Source organism: Xenia sp. Carnegie-2017, unplaced genomic scaffold (genome assembly GCF_021976095.1).
Source record: "Xenia sp. Carnegie-2017 unplaced genomic scaffold, XeniaSp_v1 HiC_scaffold_4, whole genome shotgun sequence".
Classification (NCBI taxonomy): Eukaryota; Metazoa; Cnidaria; class Anthozoa; order Malacalcyonacea; family Xeniidae; genus Xenia; species Xenia sp. Carnegie-2017.
Window position 1 is genome coordinate 1,176,035 of NW_025813504.1, and position 24,959 is coordinate 1,200,993.

At 32.8% G+C, this 24,959-nt stretch overlaps 2 protein-coding genes across 2 annotated transcripts; both read left to right on the forward strand.

Moving 5' to 3' along the window:
- Window positions 1-1,836: 1,836 nt before the first annotated feature.
- LOC124455826 (nephrocystin-3-like) lies at window positions 1,837-3,338 on the forward strand (the record flags this gene model as incomplete). The annotated part of the gene is made up of 2 exons (XM_047006445.1): window positions 1,837-1,863; window positions 2,007-3,338. Coding segments are annotated over exons 1-2 (1,359 nt in total), but the record flags the coding sequence as incomplete, so codon positions are not given.
- Window positions 3,339-5,698: 2,360 nt separating this feature from the next.
- Window positions 5,699-23,615, forward strand: LOC124455739 (nephrocystin-3-like). Its single transcript, XM_047006368.1, has 4 exons — window positions 5,699-6,651; window positions 7,710-7,781; window positions 16,728-16,982; window positions 23,456-23,615. Exons 1-4 carry the CDS (start codon window positions 5,775-5,777, stop codon window positions 23,467-23,469), a joined length of 1,218 nt encoding a protein of 405 aa, XP_046862324.1. The 5' UTR covers window positions 5,699-5,774; the 3' UTR covers window positions 23,470-23,615.
- Window positions 23,616-24,959: the final 1,344 nt, after the last annotated feature.

Here is a 24,959-nt window from a genome sequence, read left to right on the forward strand (position 1 = left end):
AGCATCACTCAAAATTTTGCTAAGTCTATTGGATAACAAATATTATAATAGTTAAGTAGAATTTGTCTCTCTGTCAGTAGGACAATCAAATAATATAAATTATTTCCAACAATTATAACAGATGTTCGCCACACATTATTTCAGCACCAGTTAATATTTAAATACGTAATAACAGAGTTGCGTCGGGATCTTTTGTGATCACAGGAACGTTTATGGACGTATTTCCCTCAATATCAAGGAAAATGATATTTGGTTCTAAATATCCATCATCAATAAATTTATTGGAGACGCTTAAACTAAAGATTTCTCGTGAATTTTAATTGTGCTTTGCTTCCATATTTGATTTTCGTTGCTTGAAGAAATTGCGTGAGCTTGAATTTTTACTTTTCCAAGGCTGAATCATTTTTCATTTCAGTGAATCGAAAATGCTCATAGCAATATGTGTTTACCAAGTTTAAAAGTACTTTTGTTCCACTGTTACATTGTCAATGGTTTATACCCATTCACCAAACTCGTTTTTTAAACCTGTTCAACTTTTACCACTTCGTTAATAAATTAATCATTTCTTTATTTGCAAAGCAAATTCATACACTGGCTCACTGAACCAATTCAACAATAGAATTGACAATCAAAATAGTTTTATAAATTTCTTTACCCCCTTGTTGACCATAAACAATATCGAGCACAATCAATATTTGTCAACGTTTAAATCAGTAAAGTCGAACTTTGTCCACGAAGCTAGTGTAAATATTTATTTAGCAAGATAAAAGTTTTACTTTGTGGATATTTTTTGCAACTCAGAAATGCCTTGATAGAGTAGCTTCAAAATGTCATTCATCTACGAAAAAACTTTGCATATCTTTTATACTTCCATGCATGTTAAATGGTAATGGTAATGAAAACAAACAGTAAAATGCTACAAACATATAAAACATAAAATGTAAATTAGTAAAGATTTTTCTGTCTATAAAGAGTCCTATATTCTTATAAAATCATTTTTACCGATTCGTTGGTATTATTATTAACAAATAAAGCCGTAGCTAGAGCTATATGCTTCACAAACTCGGTGATTTTCCAAGTAAAAAATCTCGGTCTTTTTTTATAACTAAAATAAAGTTTTGACGAAGCAACAACGTCAACAGACTTACTCGTGCCACTCCAGTACACGGTCAAACTTCGAACTCGTACTTGAATTAAGTCGCACTCTATATTAGTACACACTTACTAAAGCTCACTATTGACGCTAGAACATCACACTAAACATTACTAAAAAGTGTATAATTAACACATAGAATAGCTCAGCTAACTGCTTTAAAATAACAGTGTGGGAATAAACATTATACCAGATTATTTTCATCTCTACCAGTACAACCTTAGCGGTTGGCTACCGCTACCGTTGTCGAAACGTTTGTCAACAACAAGAAAACCAGTCCTTCTCAGGACAATGCCAACCTGGACGATCTACATTTACAAACATGTAACGATACTCCCGGGTTCAAACCATTTACTTTAATCTACTTTGTCGCATCGTCGCACATAATAATGGGCTTTATTTTGTGATAAAAACAGAAGCTATATAACCAATCTATTATCAGACCAGAGGGTTAATTGTTATTTGGCTTTATAAATGTTTCAGAATTGTAAAGGCAGGCAATAGACGGTAAACACTAAAAATTAAAATAACATGAACAAAAACGAAGTAAACCTACAAATTGTGTATTTCTTATAATGAAAAGTACATGAACTTTGATTTTTTTTCTAGCGGTGGAAATGTCAGAAAGATAATGAATTTCAAATTCAATTATTTTAAATTCAAAAAAAATTCACAAAAGCATAATGATGCTAAGATATCAAACAAACACGGTATGGAGTATTACAAAATTGGAGAATACGAAAAAGCTAAGAACTCTTTTGAGATATGTCTGGAAATTCAAAAAACTTTACTAAGTCCTGAACATGTTGATGTGGCCACGACTTTAAACAATCTTGGTAATGTGTATTTTGAGAGCGGCGAATATGCCAAAGCCAAAGAGTGTTTTAAAAAAGCGTTGGAAATTCAACAAAAATCACTTGGTCCTGAACATGTTGATGTAGCTACGACTTTAAACAAACTTGGTAGAGTATATTATGAGACCATCAAATATGACAAAGCCAAAGACTGTTATAAAAAAGCGTTAGAAATTCGAAAAAAATCACTAGGTCGTGAACATGTTGAAGTAGCTACGACTTTAAACAATCTTGGTAGGGTGTATTATGAGACCAACAAATATGCAAAAGCCAAAGAGTGTTATGAAAAAGCGTTGGAAAGTCAACAAAAATCACTTGGTCCTGAACATGTTGAAGTGGCTACGACTTTAAACAAACTTAGTAGGTTGTATTATGAGACCAAAAAATATGACAAAGCCAAAGAGTGTTATGAAAAAGTGCTAGAAATTCAACAAAAATCACTTGGTCCTGAACATGTTGATGTAGCTATGACTTTAAACGATCTTGGTGGGGCGTATTATGAGACCAACAAATATGACAAAGCCAAAGAGTGTTATGAAAAAACGTTAGAAATTCAAAAAAAACTACTAGGTCCTAAACATGTTGAAGTAGCTATGACTTTAAACAATCTTGGTAGGGTGTATTATGAGACCAACAAATATGACAATGCCAAAGAGTGTTATGAAAAAGTGTTAGAAATTAAACAAAAATCACTTGGTCCTGAACATGTTGATGTAGCTATGACTTTAAACGATCTTGGTGGGGCGTATTATGAGACCAACAAATATGACAAAGCAAAAGAGTGTTATGAAAAAGCGCTGGAAATACGACAAAAATCACTTGGTCCTGAACATGTTGATGTAGCTACGACTTTAAACTATCTTGGTTATTTAAATCTTTGTACTAAGGAATATGACAAAGCAGAAGAATTTCACAATAAAGCCTTGGAAATTCAACAAAAATCACTTGGTCCTGAACATGTTGATGTAGCTAAGACATCTAACAAACTTGGTAGGGTGTATTATGAGACCAACATATATGACAAAGCCGAAAAGTGTTATGAAAAAGCGTTAGAAATTCAACAAAAATCACTTGGTCCTGAACATGTTGATGTAGCTACGACTTTAAACCATATTGGTTCTTTAAATCTTTGTACTAAGGAATATGACAAAGCAAAAGAATTATTTGAAAAAGCGCTGGAAATTCGACAAAAATTACTAGGTCCTGAACATGTTGAAGTAGCTACGACTTTCAACTATCTTGGTGAGATGTATTATTACACTAAAGAATATGAAAAAGCCAAGGAATTTTACGAAAAAGCATTGGAAACTCAACAAAAATCACTTGGTCCTGAACATGTTGATGTAGCTACGACTTTAAACAATCTTGGTAGGGTGTATTGTCGTACTAAAAAATATGACAAAGCCAAAGAAATGTATGAAAAAGCATTGGAAATTCTACAAAAATTACTTGGTCCTGAACATGTTAATGTAGCTATAACTTTAAACAATCATGGTTATTTAAATATTTGTACTAAAAAATATGACAAAGCCAAAGAGTGTTATGAGAAAGCGTTGGAAATTCAACAAATATCACTAGGTCCTGAACATGTTGATGTAGCTACGACTTTAAACAATCTTGGTAAGGTGTATTATGAGACCAACAAATATGACAAAGCCAAAGAGTGTTATAAAAAAAGGTTGGAAATTCAACAAAAGTCATTTGGTCCAGAACATGTTGATGTGGCTACGACTTTAAACAATCTTGGTGGGGTGTATTATGAGACCAACAAATATGACAAAGCCAAAGAGTGTTATGAAAAAGCGTGGAAAATTCAACAAAAATCACTTGGTCCTGAAGATGTTGATGTAGCTACGACTTTAAACTGTCTTGGTTATTTAAATCTTTGTACTAAAGAATATGACAAAGCAAAAGAATTATTTGAAAAAGCACTAAAAATTCGACAGCAATCACTAGGTCCTGAACATGTTGAAGTAGCTACGACTTTGAACCATCTTGGTGAGATGTATTATTACACTAAAGAATATGACACAGCGAAAGGGTTTTACGAAAAAGCATTGGAAACTCAACAAAAATTACTTGGTCTTGAACATGTTGATGTAGCTACGACTTTAAACAATCTTGGTAGGGTGTATTGTCGTACTAAAAAATATGATACAGCAAAAGAATTTCACGAAAAAGTGTTGGAAATTCAACAAAAATCACTTGGTCCTGAACATGTTGATGTAGCTACGACTTTAAACAATCTTGGTGTGGTGTATTATGAGACGAACAAATATGACAAAGCCAAAGAGTGTTATGAGAAAGCGTTGGAAATTCAACAAAAATCATATGGCCCTGAACATGTTGTTGTAGCTAGGACTTTAAACAATCTTGGTTATTTAAGTCTTTGTACTAAGGAATATGACAAATCAGAAATATTTCACAATAAAGCGTTGAAAATTCAACTAAAATCACTAGGTCCTGAATATGTTGATGTAGCTACGACTTTAAGCAATCTTGGTGGGGTGTATTATGAGACCAACCAATATGACAAAGCCAAAGAGTGTTATGAAAAAGCGTTGGAAATTCAACAAAAATCACTTGGTCCTGAACATGTCGATGTAGCTATAACATTAAACTTCCTTGGTGATGTAAATCTTTGTACTAAGGAATATGACAAAGCAGAAGAATTTCACAATAAAGCCTTGGAAATTCAACAAAAATCACTTGGTCCTGAACATGTTGATGTAGCTAAGACATCAAACAAACTTGGTGAGATGTATTATAACACTAAAGAATATGACACAGCAAAAGAATTTCACGAAAAAGCGTTGGAAATTCAACAAAAATCACTTGGTCCAGAACATGTTGATGTAGCTTTAACTTTAAACTGTCTTGGTAAGATGTATTGCTGCACTAAAAAATATGACACGGCAAAAGAATTTCACAAAAAAGCGTTGGAAATTCAACAAAAATCACTTGGTCATGAACATGTTGATGTAGCTACGACTTTAAACTATCTTGGTGATTTAAATGTTTTTACTAAGGAATATGACAAAGCAGAAGAATTTCACAAAAAAGCGTTGGAAATTCAACAAAAATCACTTGGTCCTGAACATGTTGATGTAGCTACGACTTTAAACAATCTTGGTAGGGTGTATTGTCGTACTAAAAAATATGATACAGCAAAAGAATTTCACGAAAAAGTGTTGGAAATTCAACAAAAATCACTTGGTCCTGAACATGTTGATGTAGCTACGACTTTAAACAATCTTGGTTATATAAATCTTCGTACTAAAGAATATGACACAGCAAAAGAATTATTCGAAAAAGCACTAAAAATTCGACAGCAATCACTAGGTCCTGAACATGTTGAAGTAGCTACGACTTTGAAACATCTTGGTGAGATGTATTATTACACTAAAGAATATGACACAGCGAAAGGGTTTTACGAAAAAGCATTGGAAACTCAACAAAAATTACTTGGTCTTGAACATGTTGATGTAGCTACGACTTTAAACAAACTTGGTAGGGTGTATTGTCGTACTAAAAAATATGACAAAGCCAAAGAAATGTATGAAAAAGCGTTGGAAATTGTACAAAAATTATTTGGTCCTGAACATGTTAATGTAGCTATAACTTTAAACAATCATGGTTATTTAAATATTTGTACTAAAAAATATGACAAAGCCAAAGAAATGTATGAAAAAGCGTTGGAAATTCAACAAAAATCACTTGGTCCTGAACATGTTGATGTAGCTGGGACATTAAACAGGCTTGGTGAGATGTATTATAACACTAAAAAATACGACACAGCAAAAGAGTTTCACAAAAAAGCGTTGGAAATTCAACAAAAATCACTTGGTCCTGAACATGTTGATGTAGCTACGACTTTAAACTATCTTGCTTATTTAAATATTCGCACTAAAAAATATGACACAGCAAAAGGATTTCACAACAAAGCGTTGGAAATTCAACAAAAATTACTTGGTCCAGAACATGTTGATATAGCTTTGAGTTTAATCGGTCTTGCTGAGATGTATTGCTTCACTAAAAAGTATGACACAGCGAATGAATTTCTCAAAAAAGCATTGGAAATTCAACAAAAATCACTTGGTCCTGAACATGTTGATGTAGCTACGACTTTAAACTGTCTTGGTTTTTTAAATGTTCGCACTAAAAAATATGACACAGCAAAAGAATTTCATGAAAAAGCATTGGAAATTCAACAAAAATCACTTGGTCCTGAACATGTTGATGTAGCTGCGACTTTAAGCAGGCTTGGTGAGATGTATTATAACACTAAAAAATATGACACAGCAAAAGAATTTCATGAAAAAGAGTTAGAAATTCTACAAAAATCACTTGGTCCGGAACATGTTGATGTAGCTGCGACTTTAAACTATCTTGGTTATATAAATCTTTGTACTAAGGAATATGACAAAGCAGAAGGATTTCACAACAAAGCGTTGGCAATTCAACAAAAATCACTTGGTCCAGTACATGTTGATGTAGCTTTGACTTTAAAATATCTTGGTGATACATACGTTCGTACTAAAGAATATAACAAAGCAGGAAAATTTTATAAAAAAGCGCGAGAGTTAAAAAAAAAAGCACTTTCTTCTGATCATGTTGTTGTTCCTAAATCTTCGAAGAGTATAGGTATGATACTCTTTATTTTTGTTTATTATAGCATATATAAACTTTTTATAAGTGTAACCTTTGAGGTTTTTGAAATTTCTGGCAAAACTTTTTAAGTCTTTTGTGTTTACAAATCGTGAATTCTTCTTGTGTTATGTTTGGCTAAATCTGAGCAGAAAAAAACACTTTTAGTAATATTGTAAAATTAGTTAAAGCTCTTTTTAGTGAAAGTAGGATTTATTTGGAGTAATTATCCTATTATAGGCCGTTTTACCATCCTGAGCATTTATAGTCCTCTATAGTTCTCTAATATATAGTCCATTTTATAGAGCTATCTGAAAATCGATAAAAAAGATTTGTTTCTTAAAGTTTGATGCAAATTGAGAACAATGTAATACACTGCAATATATATTTAGATGCAAAAATATTTTAAATCTGTTTTAACATTTTAATAAAATTAAACTAAATTAAACTACTAAGAAACAACGATACATGCAACTAAAATTTGTTTTTGGTAAATTTTTCCTTGTTTTCTTTCCGTCTTGTGCTTTATTATGTGGTTTGCAATTTAAGGTTAAAAACTACTGAGAACCTTTTCCTCATAAATCTTTCTAAACTGATATGCCTAAAAGAATTTGTTTGGCCCTGCCTTGGTTCAACTATTTTACTTTTTTTAAGTATCTTTTAATTAAAATTTTTCTTGCTTTTTATCATAGCTACAAGTCTGGGGCAAATATTGTTATTACACATATAATTTTTTTGTTCTATGTATGACGAGTTAAAAAAATTTTTACTAATTGCTTTTAACTTTTGTTTCTAAAAAAATTAGAGAAATTAAAAAAAATTAAGTAAAAATTTGCTATGACATAAATAAAGTTCCAAAAAAATTTTAGGGAAAATACCCGATTCACAATACTTGAATTTTAAAAAATTTCTTTATTACATTAAAAAACATGATACATGTCTTTGTTATTGGAATGAATCAATATATGTCTTTCCAAGGAAACTTATTTATTATAAAAAGCACCCTTCTATTTTACGCTATGGTTCACTTGCTTTTATTTATATATTTTTCAAAGAAATAAAGTCTGATGATACTGCTGATGCTAGTTACCCTTCAAATTTACACGTTCATACGGAGGAAATAGAAGGTATGCTTATTATATTAGAAGGTAAATATACAAAACTTAGAGCTTTAGTAGATGAACTCTTTAATATTTAAAAAACAAACTTGGAACATGGTATTGATGATTTTTGGTTAGATCAAGTAAAGAAAAAATGCCATTTTACGTTTGTTAGCTAAAACAATAGTCTATTAATAGTGAAATAATACTCGACCCGGTGGCCTGTTCCAACTTTTTAGTTTTTATCACAAATGACGTGTGTACCTGTGTATGTATAACTGTATTTACAACGGTTGAATGTTATCTATTTGTTAAATATAAACTACCTATGCTGCGAAATTCAGCTGGTTCCTAAATGGAGGCATGCCGATGTTACTTCAAGACTACTTTTTGCGATTCGGCCTATGGCTTAGAAGCAATAAGATAAAAAGCATACACATTCAACAGTATTTTATGCAACAGGACTTAATGTAAGTCTTGCTTAAATTTTAAACTCAAACTTTTCATCAGCTTTTTTACTAGCTATAGATAGAAACATAATATTTAGAAGTTTGCATTGATTTTTATAATAAACGTATTTTAATAGGCATGGTATCACAAAATTTAATATTTTCTTCGATAAAAATTAGTGAAGATCAACAGAAAGTTTTTGTTTGAAATACGCATACAGACCTAGTGAGTTTTAGCTTGTTTCTATAGTAATGAATATGTATTTCCTGGTTTTTGCAACAGTTAAAAATCAAGCTTATGATTGTTATGACTCATTTGTCACCATGTAAGTGACAGGCTGACAGCAGCATAACTAGTTTATGTTTGTGTTGTTTAAGTTCGAGTTCTGGCGTCAGCGTTATTAAATTCTGGCATATCAATACTTTTCTAGCATCCTATATTACTTTACGTTTTGGAAAAGCTGGTTTTATTGCAAATATCTCTTTTGCTGATTCTCAAATCAGTCTGTTTTCTTTGAAATATCTCAAATGTTGCAATTATTACAGTTAATGATGATTTGGCCGTACTAATTACACTGTAGCCGAGACCTTTAAATAGATGGGCAAGGAGGTTGAAGGCCTGTTCTATCGTCGCATTGAAAACGTTAATTTGTCTTTCTACAAAGATTTTCCCCATTTAGCGAAATGTATATAATATGGTTATTTGGTGCCTCCTTTCCAAGATTCGAAGATGACGTCCTTTGCTGTCGTTGAGATTTAATGTTCTATCATTGCCCTGATAATAGACTTACTAGCAGTCTTAAATTTCATGGGCTATGTTTCTTTAATTTTCATATACCGCATTCAGTCTAGTTAGTGAGACATTGTAGTAGTTACTGCATTTGGGATTCTATGTAGAATCAGGTAAAAGCTTTTCTTAACGTTCTGTAGCCACAATTTAACTGTGTTTTATAATCATGACTATGCAGTGTTAATTAAGAATAAAAGTGACAATCACTCTACAGTAGAATAGACAATACATGACCCATGGGAGGCTTGGTGTAATTTTCCTGATATTACTGCAACCTCCCGTTGCTGACCTTATTTAATGCTATTAGATTTTTTCAATGCTTTGCAAGAGTAATGTATTTATCATAAGTTAGGGAGATTGTCATGCATGATCCGTTTTTAATTAGATTAAATCTAAATACAGTTTGTTGCACGTTAAAATCTGCTTAGTCAAATGGTTAAAAAAAATGGAAAAATGAAATAACAAATCTTTGGCATTGGTTTTATAACTTATTTTGAAAACATTTTATTGCTTAAACGACTTTAGCATTATAGCACACCAAGTCAAGTGTAGTAAATATGTGAAGAGTATAAGTTTCCCTGTAACATTCGTGCTTTCATGCTTACACTCGGCATTCTTGTTTTCTTTTATCATTCTAATAATTTTATAAAACACAACATCGTTATGTGCATTACATTTACACACCAGCAATTTTAGTAAATAGACTTTATGCTCATTGGTATGCTTAACACTGCAGGGCATGTATAGCTAAATGTAGTATGATTAGAATATGGTTATTTTGGTGTGAAATTGACAATACGAGGAATAAAGAGACTCTACAGAGGACTGACCCGAGTAATAGCCTATTCTTGAAAAACCTAGGGAACTTATATCGCTGCAAAGTCCATAATGACGCATTCTTTATGAAAAAATGAATTATTGTTTACATCATCAGTGTTGATTCGTGTTAAGAAGACAATTGTTCAACATAAAATTCGAAATAAAGCCATTTTTTTAAGAACTTACTTATTATTTGTAACGTATCGTCTTTACACACGACATCATCACACAGGAAATTAAAATGATCAAGTGTGCCTTTCTATTTACATATTACAAGTGTAGTTATAAGTGTTAGATTACAGTGAGGTGTAAAGAAAATGATATATATGTATATAAAAATATTATATAAATTATGAGTGAAGATACTGATATGGAGTGTGAAATGGACGCAAAACGTAGTGGGGTATTTAGAAAAGTTCGAGTGGGATGAAACTGCCTTGGACATTCAGTTTAGGTGTTAGATTTGAGAACAGGAGGCTTTCATGGATTATTAAGTCAGGAGTGTAAGGAGAGGATGAGATGATAGTGAAGTTGTCCAAGGAAGCAGTGTGACCTGATATGTTGATGTGAGATGGGATGCCGGATTTGATAGGGCATGATGACTGTTTTCCTGTTAAGGGCGAACATAGGTGCTCTTAAATTCTGGTTTGAAGATAGCGTGTGGTTTGACCAACATACGACGCGTTGCAGCGTCGACACTAAAAGTGCTTATACTACTAATTTTAGCCCCAATTTTTATGAGCTTACTTGAAAATTTGGATTATTTGATGAACTATGAAATGTCGCTGGACTTAAACAGATAAATATAAGTTCCTTAATTTTGCCTCCAAAGTCGGGTACTATTTGCAAATTTTGTACGACGCCATATTGATACTTGTGATGTAGATACACGTCTGTTTCCGTCAATATAATATTATATTATAGGAGGTGATTTTGTTGTCGTTTTTCTTGTCTTAAAAACAAATAATGACAGTATTTTCAATAAAATATTAAAAAACAAGTTTCCCGGAAAGTATGGCCTCAAATCAGTGCTCAGATAATGTTTGAATGCGTATCTGATTCGAGCTCGGAATCCGTGGGTTATATCGAGCATTTAAACGACTTCGCATATGACAATGAACCTCTCGCAGGAGATGGTGATGAAGATGAGAAAATATATTTCAAGGCATTAAAATGCTGACTTAAAAATGATCAAAGCCATGAAAAATTAGTCATTTTTGGATGCCAATGGTTCAGGGCGGAATGAAAGCCTTCAAGACAACTAGTCTGGCCATCTGCTGAAAGTTTGCCGATGTCTTTTAAAATGCTTGGCTTGAGTAGGATAGAGCATATCTTATCATATGCAACAGTTCCTAAAAGGTTATGAAAATTTGTTTCATGTATAAAGTTGTGACTATAGTATGACATAAAACCTTGTACTATTCAATTTCCACATTAGCTGAGTATTTAAATTTGCCTATTGGTTTCCATTTCCGCTCTGGGATCTGACCATGAGCACACAATGGGAATAATGCATCGGGACGGTTATCATGCTTGTTAGCCCTGTATCTCACCGTAGATTTCCATTTCACAACGAGAAGCTCTTCAAAGCCAAGTATAGTAGTTTGAGCACTCCAATACAAATGTCGGCGAATACCACCCAACCATTCATTGATTATTTCACAATCCTTTCCCTTTGCCGGCCATCTTAAGTTGTTAAGCAATACTTTTATTTACATGCCAGATATCATTAAAGTGCTTTGTTTCTTTTTTTTCGTTTCGGATTCACTTTGCAATCCCTTTGTGCCTGTCACTGATGAAAACATTCATGGTAAGCCCAGATTTCTCAAGAAACTGAAAAGATCTTTTTGCTCCCTCCAGTTCCATGGCATTACTGCTACCAACTTCATTGGCCTGTTTAAAAGTCAAAATGCTTCCATCATTGAAAGTAAAAACACTACAAACAATGATTTTATCATTCGATAATACCTCAAGCAATTCAAAACGAACCAGCTTTGATGTTGTGTTGTTCCAATTTGTGTAGACTCCATATTTTGCACTGTGGCCCATAGAATCAAAGCGTCCATCTCCTGACCATGCCTGGAATCCGCATCACTTTTTTTCACATCTTAAATTAACTTTGACTGATAGCTTTCCCAATGCTTCAGAATAGCTGGAAACAAGAAGGTGCGTTGATGCACATGATAAGTGGACACACTATTTGCTGAGAGATTCATGTGCTGGAACATCAGCATGGCCTGACTTATATTGAGAACAGACATCACTATACCAAAACTAGTCATAACGTTTCCAGTTGGATATCTTCCCAAAACCATAGTTTGGCTTCTCCATATAAAATTCTTTTCAACACATTTACCACAATTTTGCTCTACAATGGCCATCGAACCAATGTTTTTAATGTGTACTTTTGGATTTTCAGATAAAATTTTTCAAATAACTCAACCAATAAGATATAAAATACCATGAACATAGGTTGTTCATGCAAGCTTGGTTCTTCATCAATTCTGTAACATGATTAGAACATAATTTTCACTCTTGAAACCGAACAAAATAACAATCTCCCGTTTCTAGACATTGATATCACACGTTCTGAAGGAAAATTCGTAACATCCGTTTACCGGAAACCCACATCTACTGTATTCTTCACGCATTTTCATAGCTTTATCCCCCTTATTTATAAGCGCTGCTTTATCTCTACCATTATTAACCGTACTTTAAGTATCTTCTCAAGCTAGAAAACTTCCACAATCGACTATAGATGGTTCGAAAACTGTTTGATTCAAATAGTTTCCCCTCTCAATTTTTTGACAACACAGTTCACCTCTTCCTTGACAACGATTTTTCTCCCAAAACCACTTATTATTACAGTGCCCAAGAAGCTCGTCTATTTTTTGCCTTCCCTACACAGGCTCACACTTTTTCCAAATACGCACCCAACTTAACCGCCTCTGCAAACGCTGCCTTCCCTGACGTTAGCAGTAGATTTGTTTTCCATCCTTTACAGATTTCCTCCTTCTTTCCTTTTAAGGATAAGATTCCCAAGTTCTTGAATTCTGGTTTTGTTTATCTGCTTAAGTGTCGACTCTACAACGCGCCGTATGTTGGTCAAACCAAACGTCATCTTTAAACCAGAATCTCAGAGCACCTGGAAATTTCACACCTGGCAGGAAAACTGTCATCATGCCCTAAAAAAATTTAGCATCCTATCTCACATCAACATATCAGGTCACACAGCTTCCTTTACGACTTTACTATCATCTCATCCTCACCTTAAACTCCTGACTTAATGATTCATAAAAGCCTACTGTTCTCAAATCTAACACCTAAACTTAATGTCCAAGGCAGTTATCCCACTCGAACTTTTTTAAATATCCCATTAAGTTCCCCGTCCATTTTACACTCTATAACAATATCTTCACTTATACTTTTTTATATAATATTTTTATATACATATATATCATATTCATCACACCTCACTGTAATCCAAAGGCTGAAACACACTGGGCAGTCGCAGTGGGAAGCGTCAACAAAACTAGTATAAATTATTAGCGCGCGGCTGCGTGGTCAAAAACATGGCGGATTTTGGTTGTCAAAGTCAGCAGAAAGACGCGGGCTCATAAAATGAAATTTTTTTCGCCCACCCGGATTTGACATCCACAATTGCGATTGTATAAAATTTCAATGCGAAGCACAAAAACTTTTAGAAATTTTATTTTTAAAACATGCTGCAAACTTGTTTGGTGCACGGATGCTGAAGTAATGCCAGAAAAGGAAACATTTCATGATACCGGTGAGCAACGTAAGATTGTTTACCATTTAGAGTGTTCAGTGTTTTGTTTTAAGTCAATACTTGAAGTGTGATGGTATATATTTTATGAATGTTTTTACTTCTAAGTTATAATTTAAGTTATGTATATCCAGTCTTATTTGTTCTTTACTTAATCCCTTGCTAGACGAGGTAAAACAACCAATTCTTATCGAGATATGCATGTCTTAAAACTCCTTGTTTCAACTGACTTTACCTCCAAGAAATGGAGGATTTTTTCATGATATTTTTCTGAAAACATGAAGCAAATATTAAGAACAGAGCCGTATTGAAATCAAATGCAGTGCAGGATTAATTAATGAACTCTTTGGTACATGTCGTACAATAAAAAATACCTATCTTAAACAGCTAGCCTGAACAATTTGACAGATCATAGACAATCAAGAGGATGGCGTGTAAAGGTTTGCTTTATGCTAAAAGTTTTAAATGCCATCTGGTGTTTCTGTAAATGAATTTTTTGTTATAGTAAACAGGTTAGTACATCAAAATCAAGATAAAAATTACTTTGTTCAATAATTTGCCAAATTATGCTCCTACCTTGAAATATTTGCTCAAGAAAAGCTTATAATGGCATGCATGAAACACTAAATATAGTACTACATCATCTAACAAAATCCATATAATTTTCAATTCCAGGTGATTAAAAATTCACATAAGATGCATTGGTTTGCAATGAAGTTGAATGTGGGAGAAGCAAAAATTGATGGCAAAGAACTTTTTATGTCTTATGAGGAATTATGATATTATTTAAGAGAATAAGAATAGCAATCTAGTAAAAGAAGCGACATCTGTCTTCAACATGAGACTTTTCCAATTATGTATAGTTACTTTGTACAAAATACTATTTTAGAAAACTTGATTTTTAAGTCATTCACTGATATTTTTACCAAAAGACAAAAAGAAAAATTCTAAGGGCATAATGTAAAATTCAAATAGTGCAAGAAGGTTAGCATTTTTGAGAATTAATATGTTCTTCTTGACATACATTACACAAGGCCATAGTATTATAAATAATGACTGTACAATAACAATTATACAACATGCTAAAAATCTTCACCTACATTATAATTATTTAAACAGGTTTGCCTTCATACAGCAATAAGAAAAGTGTTATGTCAGAGAAACCAATGCACTTTAATTTAAGAAATCATATTTTCAATGGGAAATTAATGTAGTTCTGTTCAGTAGTAGATCCATGGTTGTCAATGACAATCCAGTTTCTAATATCTTGGCTCAAAACAGAACCAGCAACATGGTTATAGAATTTCTAAATTTCGTTCTTTTGCTCTCCTAGTTCAAGATATTTTCTTCATAAGTTCTTAGTAGATTTATCAGAATATCATAATACCTTATAAGACACCCAGAATCAATCCCAAAAAAAAACTAAGAAAAAATTTCATACCTACTTATAGTATATTTCCAGTCGACTTAAGTCGTAAGTGTAAGCTAACTTTTTCTAAACGTCCTTTTTGGACGTTTTAACTAAGATTTACCCATCTATTGAGGAAAGACAGTTGCACCAAGCTGTTATCGAACAGTCAAAAACACAAAAATTGTGCATGGGATTATGTATTAAATCTTAACAACACATTGAAAGTGTAAAGAATGCCGTTTGATATTTATTTCTAACATAGCTAAAGCATTACTTGACAAAATATACGTTCTTTTACAGTAGATTTACCTCATTTAAATGTGTGTGTCTATTTCAAAAAAACATGTTGCATTGATTTTAATATTTTATGCTTACGGTATCGTGGTTGTTTTCGCTGGCTGTCATTGATATAAGCAGTAATAGATATCCGGATTCGGGAGGGAGCGTATGTTAAAAATTTTTCTCAAAGTAGACGTTTTGACAACCAAAATCCGCCATTACCGCCATGTTTTTGACCACGGGGTCCAGGCCCCTTTTCCCCTCCAGTTATTATAGAACTCAATGGCAGTCGCTTCAGTCACGCGTCCAAAGCAAATTGATGCGCACGCGTCAGTCGCTTGAACGCTAGCAACACACATGCAGCGACCATCGCGACATTTACCGAGGCGTCTATTGAACATGGCGGTGATTTTAGTTTGTTACAGACGCAGATATCACTTAAACTTTTTATTTTGGCCTTTATTATATCTACTAATATATGAATATTTACTCAGTACAAACTACTATGTGGAGAAAAGAGAACGAGGCAGTTAAAACTTGCGAATATGATCATAGCACATTACGCGTACATCGTGGATAATCCTATTCTGTGCATTTAGGTTGTGCATTAGGGTTCCAGTTTGTAGCTCCTATTGTCCCTATTTATAAGTCAGATAAAAACTGAAAGATTCCAGTGTGAATACACTATATATTGCCTTTGTTTTCCAAGGTATAATCTATAAATTTCGTATGATGCTTATGACAGGAAATATGATATGCATTTAGAAAGTTAAAATGTATCTATTGGCCAATCAGTGTAAAGCGACTGAAGCGACCAAAGTCAAAAGTTCAACATGTTGAACTTTCAAAGCGACTAGCTGACGCGACTACGCTACTAGCTTAGTAACCACGCAAATGGGTAGTTTTAGACGCGCGACTAAAGCGACTGCCTAGTGTGTTTCAGCCTTAACACTCAAAACTACGCTTCCAATATGTAAATTTAATGCACACTAGATCATTTTAATTACCTGTCTGATGATGTCTTGTGTAAAGATGAAACTCTTTAAATACTAAATAATTTCTTTAAAAAAAAGGGCTTTATTTTAAATTTTATGTTGGGCAATCAGCAGTGTGGGCTGATAATATATAGCTACGTACCGTATGCAGTTTAAATCATGCAAAAAATTGCAAATCAATTTCACTATAGCAAGACGCACTTTGATAAAACTTCCAATGTAGATCACATAAATTTGGTGCCAGCATTTTGACACATTACTACTGTAAGTACTATTATATTGTTATCCATAGTTTTACTGAAATCAACATGACACACCTTTGATGTATATTAACAAGTCTCATGCTATGTATATTTATATAGTTGATGTTGGATGTCCAACATTTTCTTCCAAAGTAAAAAATGCTATTAACTTGCTTTTAAATGTGCGGTTTTTTTTTGCAGAAATTAACGAAATTCTGCTAGATATTGCCCAAGAAATTCCCGGTAAATGGAAGAAATTGGCAATATTTCTGAAGGTCAGAGATCCGACAATAGAAAGAATTGAACAAAATGATCGTGACGTGGACTGGCAAGGGTATAAAATGCTAAAATTTTGGTTCGAATCAAGAGAAAATAAGCAGTTGTGGTACGAAGAACTTGCCGCTGCTTTACGCAAGATCGAGAAAAATCGTTTGGCTAAAGACGTTGTTCATAAAGGTGCAAATGTTGCTTAATATTGTTAAACTAAAATTAAAAGGTCATTTGTCCATTTTTTATAATTGCCATTTTCATGTAAAACTCAGAAGCAACATTAGGTTGTTTATATTGATCTGCGCTTTAATAATATACATGAAAAAAATTCTCAGTTCTCATTGATTAATTAAGAGCAGTGCAATTTATTGCAAATGCTAGTGGGAAAAATAAGAAACACGGTGCAGAAAAAAGGAACTACAGTGCAATTTTTTTTAAAAAAAATTTGCTCCTCTTTGGTTAATCAGACAAAGAAGTGATGTAAGAGACAATCAAAATAAAACATTTCAAAGGGGTGAAAGTTAAAGTAAAGTAAGCAAAGCAAATGCAATGGCCGGCGCAAGTTTAAGTAAATTATCTTTGGTGAAGAGCTTTCAATTCACCTATTGCAAGACGTGTTTGGAAAAAATATGAGCACTGCCAAAAGTAGTTACCTTGTTCTAGCTGCGTGTGTGAAAGCTTTTGTGTTATAAAAAGTAGCATCCAATGGAATTGTAATATACGAGCTAGCCAGAATTGAGAAATTATTTCATATATATCAAGTTCTTAATAACTGAGCTCCAGGTCTTTACGGAGAAATATCGGACCGAGTTCTTTTGGCACCAACCAAGTGCGTAGTAAAGTAAACATCGTGAAAGCGAGGTTATTAAAATGTTTATTATGTACAGCATTATTTGTCCTGAAACAAAACTTGCTTTCTTTCTCTTCCTTGCTGTATTGTAAGGGTTGACTTTAACTTTTCTAGTTTTTGTCAGTAAAAATAAATCCTTTTTAATTTGTATCGTCCGCATAATTAAACTCTTTGTTTCATTTTTTTTCGTTTTGCTTTTCTTTCAAGAAGTTTGTTTGTATTTTACATTTGACTATAAAGTTACGCGTTTTAGACTGTGATCCATCTATTGAATTAAAAATACCTGGAATGCTAACTGCCATACTTTAATTATGATTGGTTAAAGCCAGCTTGAGAACAATAACATTTACTTTCCCTCCTGATAACGTGCGCCGACCGCTTATTTGACGGCAAAAATTATTCCAGGTACAAGGAATTATTTGGTTCTTTTTAGTGTGTTTTTAGTAATATTTATTTGTTTCTATGAGCTGTTAAATATTATAAGGATATAGGAAAAGAAACAAAAGAAAAATTGCAAGGAAATGACAATTAACGATCAGTGCTATTTCAAGCGATATAATTAAAACTTACAGAAACCATAAAGACGTCCTCGGAAACAGTTTACACACTGTACAGTTCACGGTTGATAAGTAATGTTTATTAATAGTTCATAAAATTTCGTTGGTTTTAAAACAAAATCAATTTAGTTAACTGGAATCAGTAACTTCGTTGTCGATCATTGCTGTAAATTTAACTGTAAGCTGACTACTTTTGGTTTTCTTAAGTTTCATTGAAACATGCAAGAATATAATTGTATTTGCCATAGATGAGCTCAGAGTCTGAGCTCTGTCGTACCCTACTGATTTCTTTTGAAATTCAATTCCCTTTCAAAAGAAATTAGTAGGGCACAACGGAATATATGGATATGCACCTCTCCAATTAACTTCCTAGTCACGACTCTGGGCTCATATATATGTACTATTGCGTGTCGCAAGATCAATAAAAGATTAGCAAACAGGATTAGGCAGCCTTGAAACCTTTCTTTATGTGCAATCGATTTGCGTAAATATTAATTACTTTCTTTGATCCATGTTAAATGCTTGTCACGCGCGCAATTTCGTTTAACTTCATGCACGTATGTATGTTTACGCATGTATTCAGACTGCTAGTACAGTTTTTGAGTTAGATGCTGCCAATCTGCGATGCCTTTGAACATTCAAAATCAAAAACATGACGATTGACAAGGTAAGTGGCCCTGAATTATATACATTTTGAAAAATTTTGGCTACAAACCGTAAAACATTGAAGTTTTTTATACAATAGAAACAAATTTTAATGTTGAAAAAGCTGCAAAAATATAGTAAAAACAAACGTTATTATTGTGCCAGAGTTGTTTTCTATGTTTTGTCATTTATTTATGGAATATTTACGGTTTTCTGAAAATGTTTGAATTAACAGTCGGTACTTTTGTGTTGAAAGTTTCCTACTTTGTCAAAGTATAAGACTGCTAAGACCATTAAAAAAATAGAAGTTAGACAAACATATTGCACATGAATAAGAATTGGTGTTCAATACACAAATCAATTGTATAAAAAACTCAAACGGATTTTTAGGACGACTACGGAGATGACGTAAAAGGTTGTTGACTTAAAGGAAATATTTAAATTTTCTAGGATAAGTAACGCCTGGAAAAAACGTTAGGCATTTTTGTTGTGCTGAAGCAGTTCATTGATAAAACTTAAAAAATAATTAAATATAGGGAAACTGGAGGAAGGCGAGGTTGCCCCAAACGTCAAATTTAGCATACGCCAACATCAACGAATGAAGTGAATCCAAATTCATCCAATTATAGACACTGACATTATGATTATTCTCCCATGCTAAATTAAAAGTGCAATTTAAAATATCTTGCTTAAGAAAACCACAAAGCTAAAAAGCATTTAAAACATATAGGGGGTAAAATATCGTGCATGTTTTTTATACAAATATAGCCTTTGTCAATCTTTTTCTCAATCTGAACGCAAACACATACGCTCAGCTTTTAAATCGTGGGTTAAGTTTTTTTTGAATTGTTATTTTTTATAATCTTTATCAATTAAGGCTAGATTTTATTTTATATTAATCTTAACCAATAATTGGCGATAGTTCCTTGTGAATAAGCGCAGTGTTTGTCACTATTTATAGTATTCTATCAAATCGATTTCCTCTTAATGAATTTGTTGATTTTAAACGAGAGAAAAACTATAAGTTCTATAGATCGCTGTATACATTAGATTGTGTAAACTTGATATTTGATTTAAATAAACTATTTCGTGGTAGGTGAGTGCGTAGGATTTATAACTCAACGTAAATGATTTCTTTCTTACGAAGGAACTCATTGTTTTGTATATTCCGTTTTTCCTTTTCTTTCGAAAAGAAGTGTAATATATTTCCTGTAATAAATAAGAAATGTCATCGATGCTTTGGGATTTATACTTTATTTCGGCAATAAAAACTCTTGAAGAAGTCATACGTTCGTATTCTAAAAGCTCACTCATACTCACACTGATTAAATGCAACAAGAAATCACACTCTATCCAATAATCAGCAAAGACATTTGTCCATCTATGGCAAGATTTTCTCCTAAAAATTTAAAATCAAGCAATAAGTTGAGTGAAATTGCGGTCTTCGAATAAATATGAAATGATTTTGAAGACCCATTCATTAAGTGTGTGTGGGCTTTTAGAATACGGGCGATATAAAAGAAATACATAGAAGGGTAACTAGCGGGTGTAATGCTTGGCATATTTTCTTTACGCAATTGTTAAATCCGCCATTTTTCTGGCTTGTAACTTCATGTCGGGGTAGTATGAAATTATATAGAAAAATTTTTTATTTTGGAATGTCAGTCACCTCATACGCAGAATATTTTTAAAAGATGCGGATAGTTGTGAGAAAACAAGAAAGATATATAAGATATATATACAGCGAGAGCTCATAACAATTCAATTCCTAACAAGTTGCTAGCTATAAAATTATGAGCTTAACAAGTACTTGGGATGTTTACACCATTGAAAAATGAATACCGCCTTCACAGCTCTCATTCTAAAAGGCCTTTGCCACCGAAGATGAAAAAAAAACATATAAAAAACGTTGTTAATCAATAACATTTTGCGCATAAATATCTTTCGTAAGCAACGCCGCCATATTTAATGTGTTTTGTAAAGTTAGCTATGCTAACTAGCTAACTTTAACTATCTTTTAACTACAGCTAGCACTGACTACTTTTTAATAAAACTGACCTAACTCAGGCTAACTGCATGAACGTACTGTAATTACCTTAACCCTTCGTAATATAAAGTTTTCTCTTACGATAATAGTATTACAAAATTTTCGAAGCAATAGCAGGTGACGACTTAACACAAAAGAACTGTTTAATACAGAACCTGTATTATTTTGTCAACTGTACATACATGTTGTAATAGCAAAATATTCAAAATAGCTGAACATTTGTTTATATTACCAGTATAAATAAATTATATTTAGATAGGTATAAATTGGGTAGATTTAGAGCAATAAAGTGTATTTTGAAGTTCACTTCCCATGGTATCAAGTTATAAGATATGAAACAGACCATTTAAACTGAAATAAGGGCAGGGCTACCCACATGTACGCACTCGTATCAATGTTTTCTTAAAAGTCCTTACGCAATTATGTCTTCAAAAACTCAGGCTAACAGCATAAACGTACTGTAACTAATTTAACCTTTCAATATATAAAGGTTTCTCTTACGATAAAAGCATTATGAATTTTTCTGAAGCCATAGCAGGTGACGGCTTAACACAAAGGGACTGCTTAATACAGTACCTGTATCATTTTGTCAATTATACATATACCATGTTGAAATAGCAAAATATTCAAAATAGCTGAACATTTGTTTATATTACCAGTATAAATAAATTATGTTTTAGATAGGTACAAATTGTGTAGATTTAAAGCTACAGAGAGCATTTTAAATTTCTCTTCTTAAGGTATCAAGTTGTATAGTATGAAACACACCATTTAACCTGAAATAAGGGCAGGGCTATCCACATGTACGCACTCGTACCTATGTTTTCTTAAAAGCCCTTACTCATTTATGTCTTTCAAAAACTACGGCGCAAACTGAATGACTCAGAAAACATCATAAAATTCCTCATTGACATTATCCAAAATGCAGACTGCGAAACAGGCTTGATTTTTATAACTAGCTTAGTTTTTAAAATATTTATTTAAAGAGTAGGTTCACAACCAAATTTAGACTATGGCTTTGAAGACAAAGAACTTACCCCTGATGCAACTATGAAATCATATTACATAAAAAAATTTAGTTAGACAACAATGTTCTCAATACACAAAAATTTTACTCGTATTTATAGATACAGGTAAATATCGTGATGATTCATGTTGACTTTTGTGTATTTACCAAAAAATTTACAACTTTAAGATGATTTAATCTACCCCTTTCGAGTGATAATGACATATCCGTCTCCTTTGTCATTAAAGGCTGACTTGTTCACTTGATTTTTTCCCACATTGTAAGATCCTCCTCCACCACCACAAGATCCCGACACATTTTCTCCGGATGCTCCACCTGAATAGCCGCCCCCTCCACCTGCTATTCCACCATTCCCATACGCTCCATCACCCCCTCCAAATCCACCAACGGCATTGTTATATCCTGCTCCTCCATTTATAAAAGAAAAACCTCCTTCTCCTCCATTTCCATACTTTCCACCAAACTGTTTACTACTTATTCTATTGCTGTAAAATCAACCTTCTCCAACACCTACTAAACATCAAGAAAATTATTTATAAATTTTATAATGTTTTACTTCTGATTTGATTGTAAACAAGAAATGCATCACAGGGCTAGTATGATTTATATGGGAAAGGTTTTTATCGATAATAATAAATCATGGTGTAATGGTTAGAGCTCATACATATTAAATTTAGTATCCCTTAGCAACAAAGATTTTCTCGTAATGATTTCAAACTGACAAAAATGTGAGCCTAAGTACCGTAAACTCAAAATCTGCTACAACCTGAATTTTCTGAATCAGCCTGCTTCGCTCCTTGCCCATTTACTCCTCCAGCCCACTTTTTGCAAGATGTGACACATTTGTTATTTTTACCAGATGTTTTAGTGCTCGCATCACAGTTATGTAAACGTTTGTTCAATTTTTCTATACAACCACCACCTCCAGCAACCAGTTGTTGTTCCTAACAGTACATTGTTGTTCCTAGCAACAAAAGAACCACCGCCACCTCCTGATGTTTTGGTACGGGTATTGACGAGTGCCGTTTGCCCAACCAGAATTTTAATATTTTCTCCTTTCTTTATTTCAAAGTCTCCTTTCATGTAAGCTCCACGACCTAAAAACGATAGATTATCCAATTAAAAGGTTAAACAAATCAAAATTATTGCTTTTGTGTAAGAAATAATTCTATTAATTGAAACTGCATGGCATCGTATAAAAGCACAAGCTTCTGAAACGAAAATACAGGTACTTTGTTTCACAGGAAAAAAATATTGGAATGAAAATATATAATCTTTGTTTGTATTTTCTTTACACAATAGGCTTTTCAAAAATATATTGAAAAGATAAATTCATCATCAAATTCATCATTTAAATGACGTTTTGTTTATGTTTTCACGATTCAAATTTCCTGCGCAAACCATGCAGTCTGCTAGTTTTTTTAGAGAAGTTTCCATGCATTATAAAGCTATAGAGTGTTTTCATCAGTCGCCATGTTGTGGGAAAATCGCTTACAATGAAAAGAACTTATGTTGATTTTATGTTATTTTAAGCATTGGCACTTTGATGTTCTCTCCCTAACACAGTGAACTAAAATACATGGAACGCTGCCTGTTATACAAAACCATAATAGTTATTTGAAGACGTGATTTTACCTCAGAATCACAGGTTGAAAATCATGGTGACCATTACACGATTAACATTGAAGTGCTGCTTTTTTCGAAGAGAAAATCAACAAGAAGTTGGCGTTTATTTCAAAAAAAAACAAAGAAAAGATGTTTTTGGTCATATTGACAGGTAAGATCTATTGCTTCCTTTTTTATTTCACTTGACTCAACACACTCCGATAGAATTGACAAGATTTCGTTAAATAGTTGAATTTAGGCAAGAGTCAATCAATGTGTTCTTTATGAGCATTAAGAGCATTGATAGCCAAAAAGTTGTTGAAAATGACGGTAAACTATTCCTTGCACTTTTTTTTATCAAGAACAGAGAAGTTGTTTTGGGGGTGTTTATATATAAGAACAGTTATCATCAATGTATTTTTCTTTTCATGGGCTGCCAAACTTCTATTTAATAAATATATGTAGCTTCAAAAAGAAATTAAATGTAAACAAAAGAAATTCAACAGATTAATAATCTATTTACATTTAATGAGAATTTAAAAATACTCATCTTGTTTATTTCAATAGAGCCTAAACAACAACATTATTACGAACGTTATTATAAGTGCAAAGAAGGAAGCAACTGAATTTGTTTGTCAAATTGATCAAATGTCAACACAAACATGCAACAACAAACAAAAAATTGTCTTTTTAGATTTTATTGTTGATTTTCTCTTCTAGTTGCTTGTTCAATCAATCAATTTTCACTCCGTGAGAATCTTAAAATATTGCACACGCGTGTCCTGGGTAAAATCACGGCTTGAATTATTTTAGGTAGCGTTGCATGTATTTACTTCAATACCCCGTTATGACGGCTTTGACATCATGTGCAACAATCCTTCGAAACACTTTTTTCAAGCATTCGACCAATCAGCCCGCGTATTTTTAAAGAAATTTTCATAGTTGTTTATATTACTAAGAATACAATAGAAAATTTATTGTGCGCAACTTTTTAAAGTTTTGGGAACATTTTGAGTATATTTTGACATTTTAGCAAAATTTAACGAATTTGGTAACACAATCTAAGTTTGTTAATTCTATGGAGTATTTGCATGTGACGTCATAGCGCCCAAGTTTAGGGAGAACATTAAAGTGCCGATGCTTAACAGGACATGAAATTAGCATAAATTTTATTTCACTATTTGCAACTTTCAAACCAAATTGGCAACTGATGAAAACACGATATTAGATTTCCCGAATGATAAGTTCAAATTTTTTTGTAATAAATTGTTACAACACGTAACAATTTGTGTCGTAAAGTATTCAACTGTCATTATCATTGACGCCTGCGCAAAATGAAGGGTTTCTTTGGTCCCAAATAACGGACAAAATATTCTGGCTTATGTAAAACAAATCATATTCTTATTTGCTTTCTCCTAATATAAATTTAAGT

Bases quoted from the DNA above. Each gene is read 5' to 3' on its own strand.
- LOC124455739 (XM_047006368.1), top strand. From the start codon at position 5,775: ATGTATTATAACACTAAAAAATACGACACAGCAAAAGAGTTTCACAAA. The intron at 6,652-7,709 runs GTATGATACTCT...TATTTTTCAAAG, and splicing joins TAAATCTTCGAAGAGTATAG to AAATAAAGTCTGATGATACT. The intron at 7,782-16,727 runs GTATGCTTATTA...TTTTTTTTGCAG, and splicing joins TCATACGGAGGAAATAGAAG to AAATTAACGAAATTCTGCTA.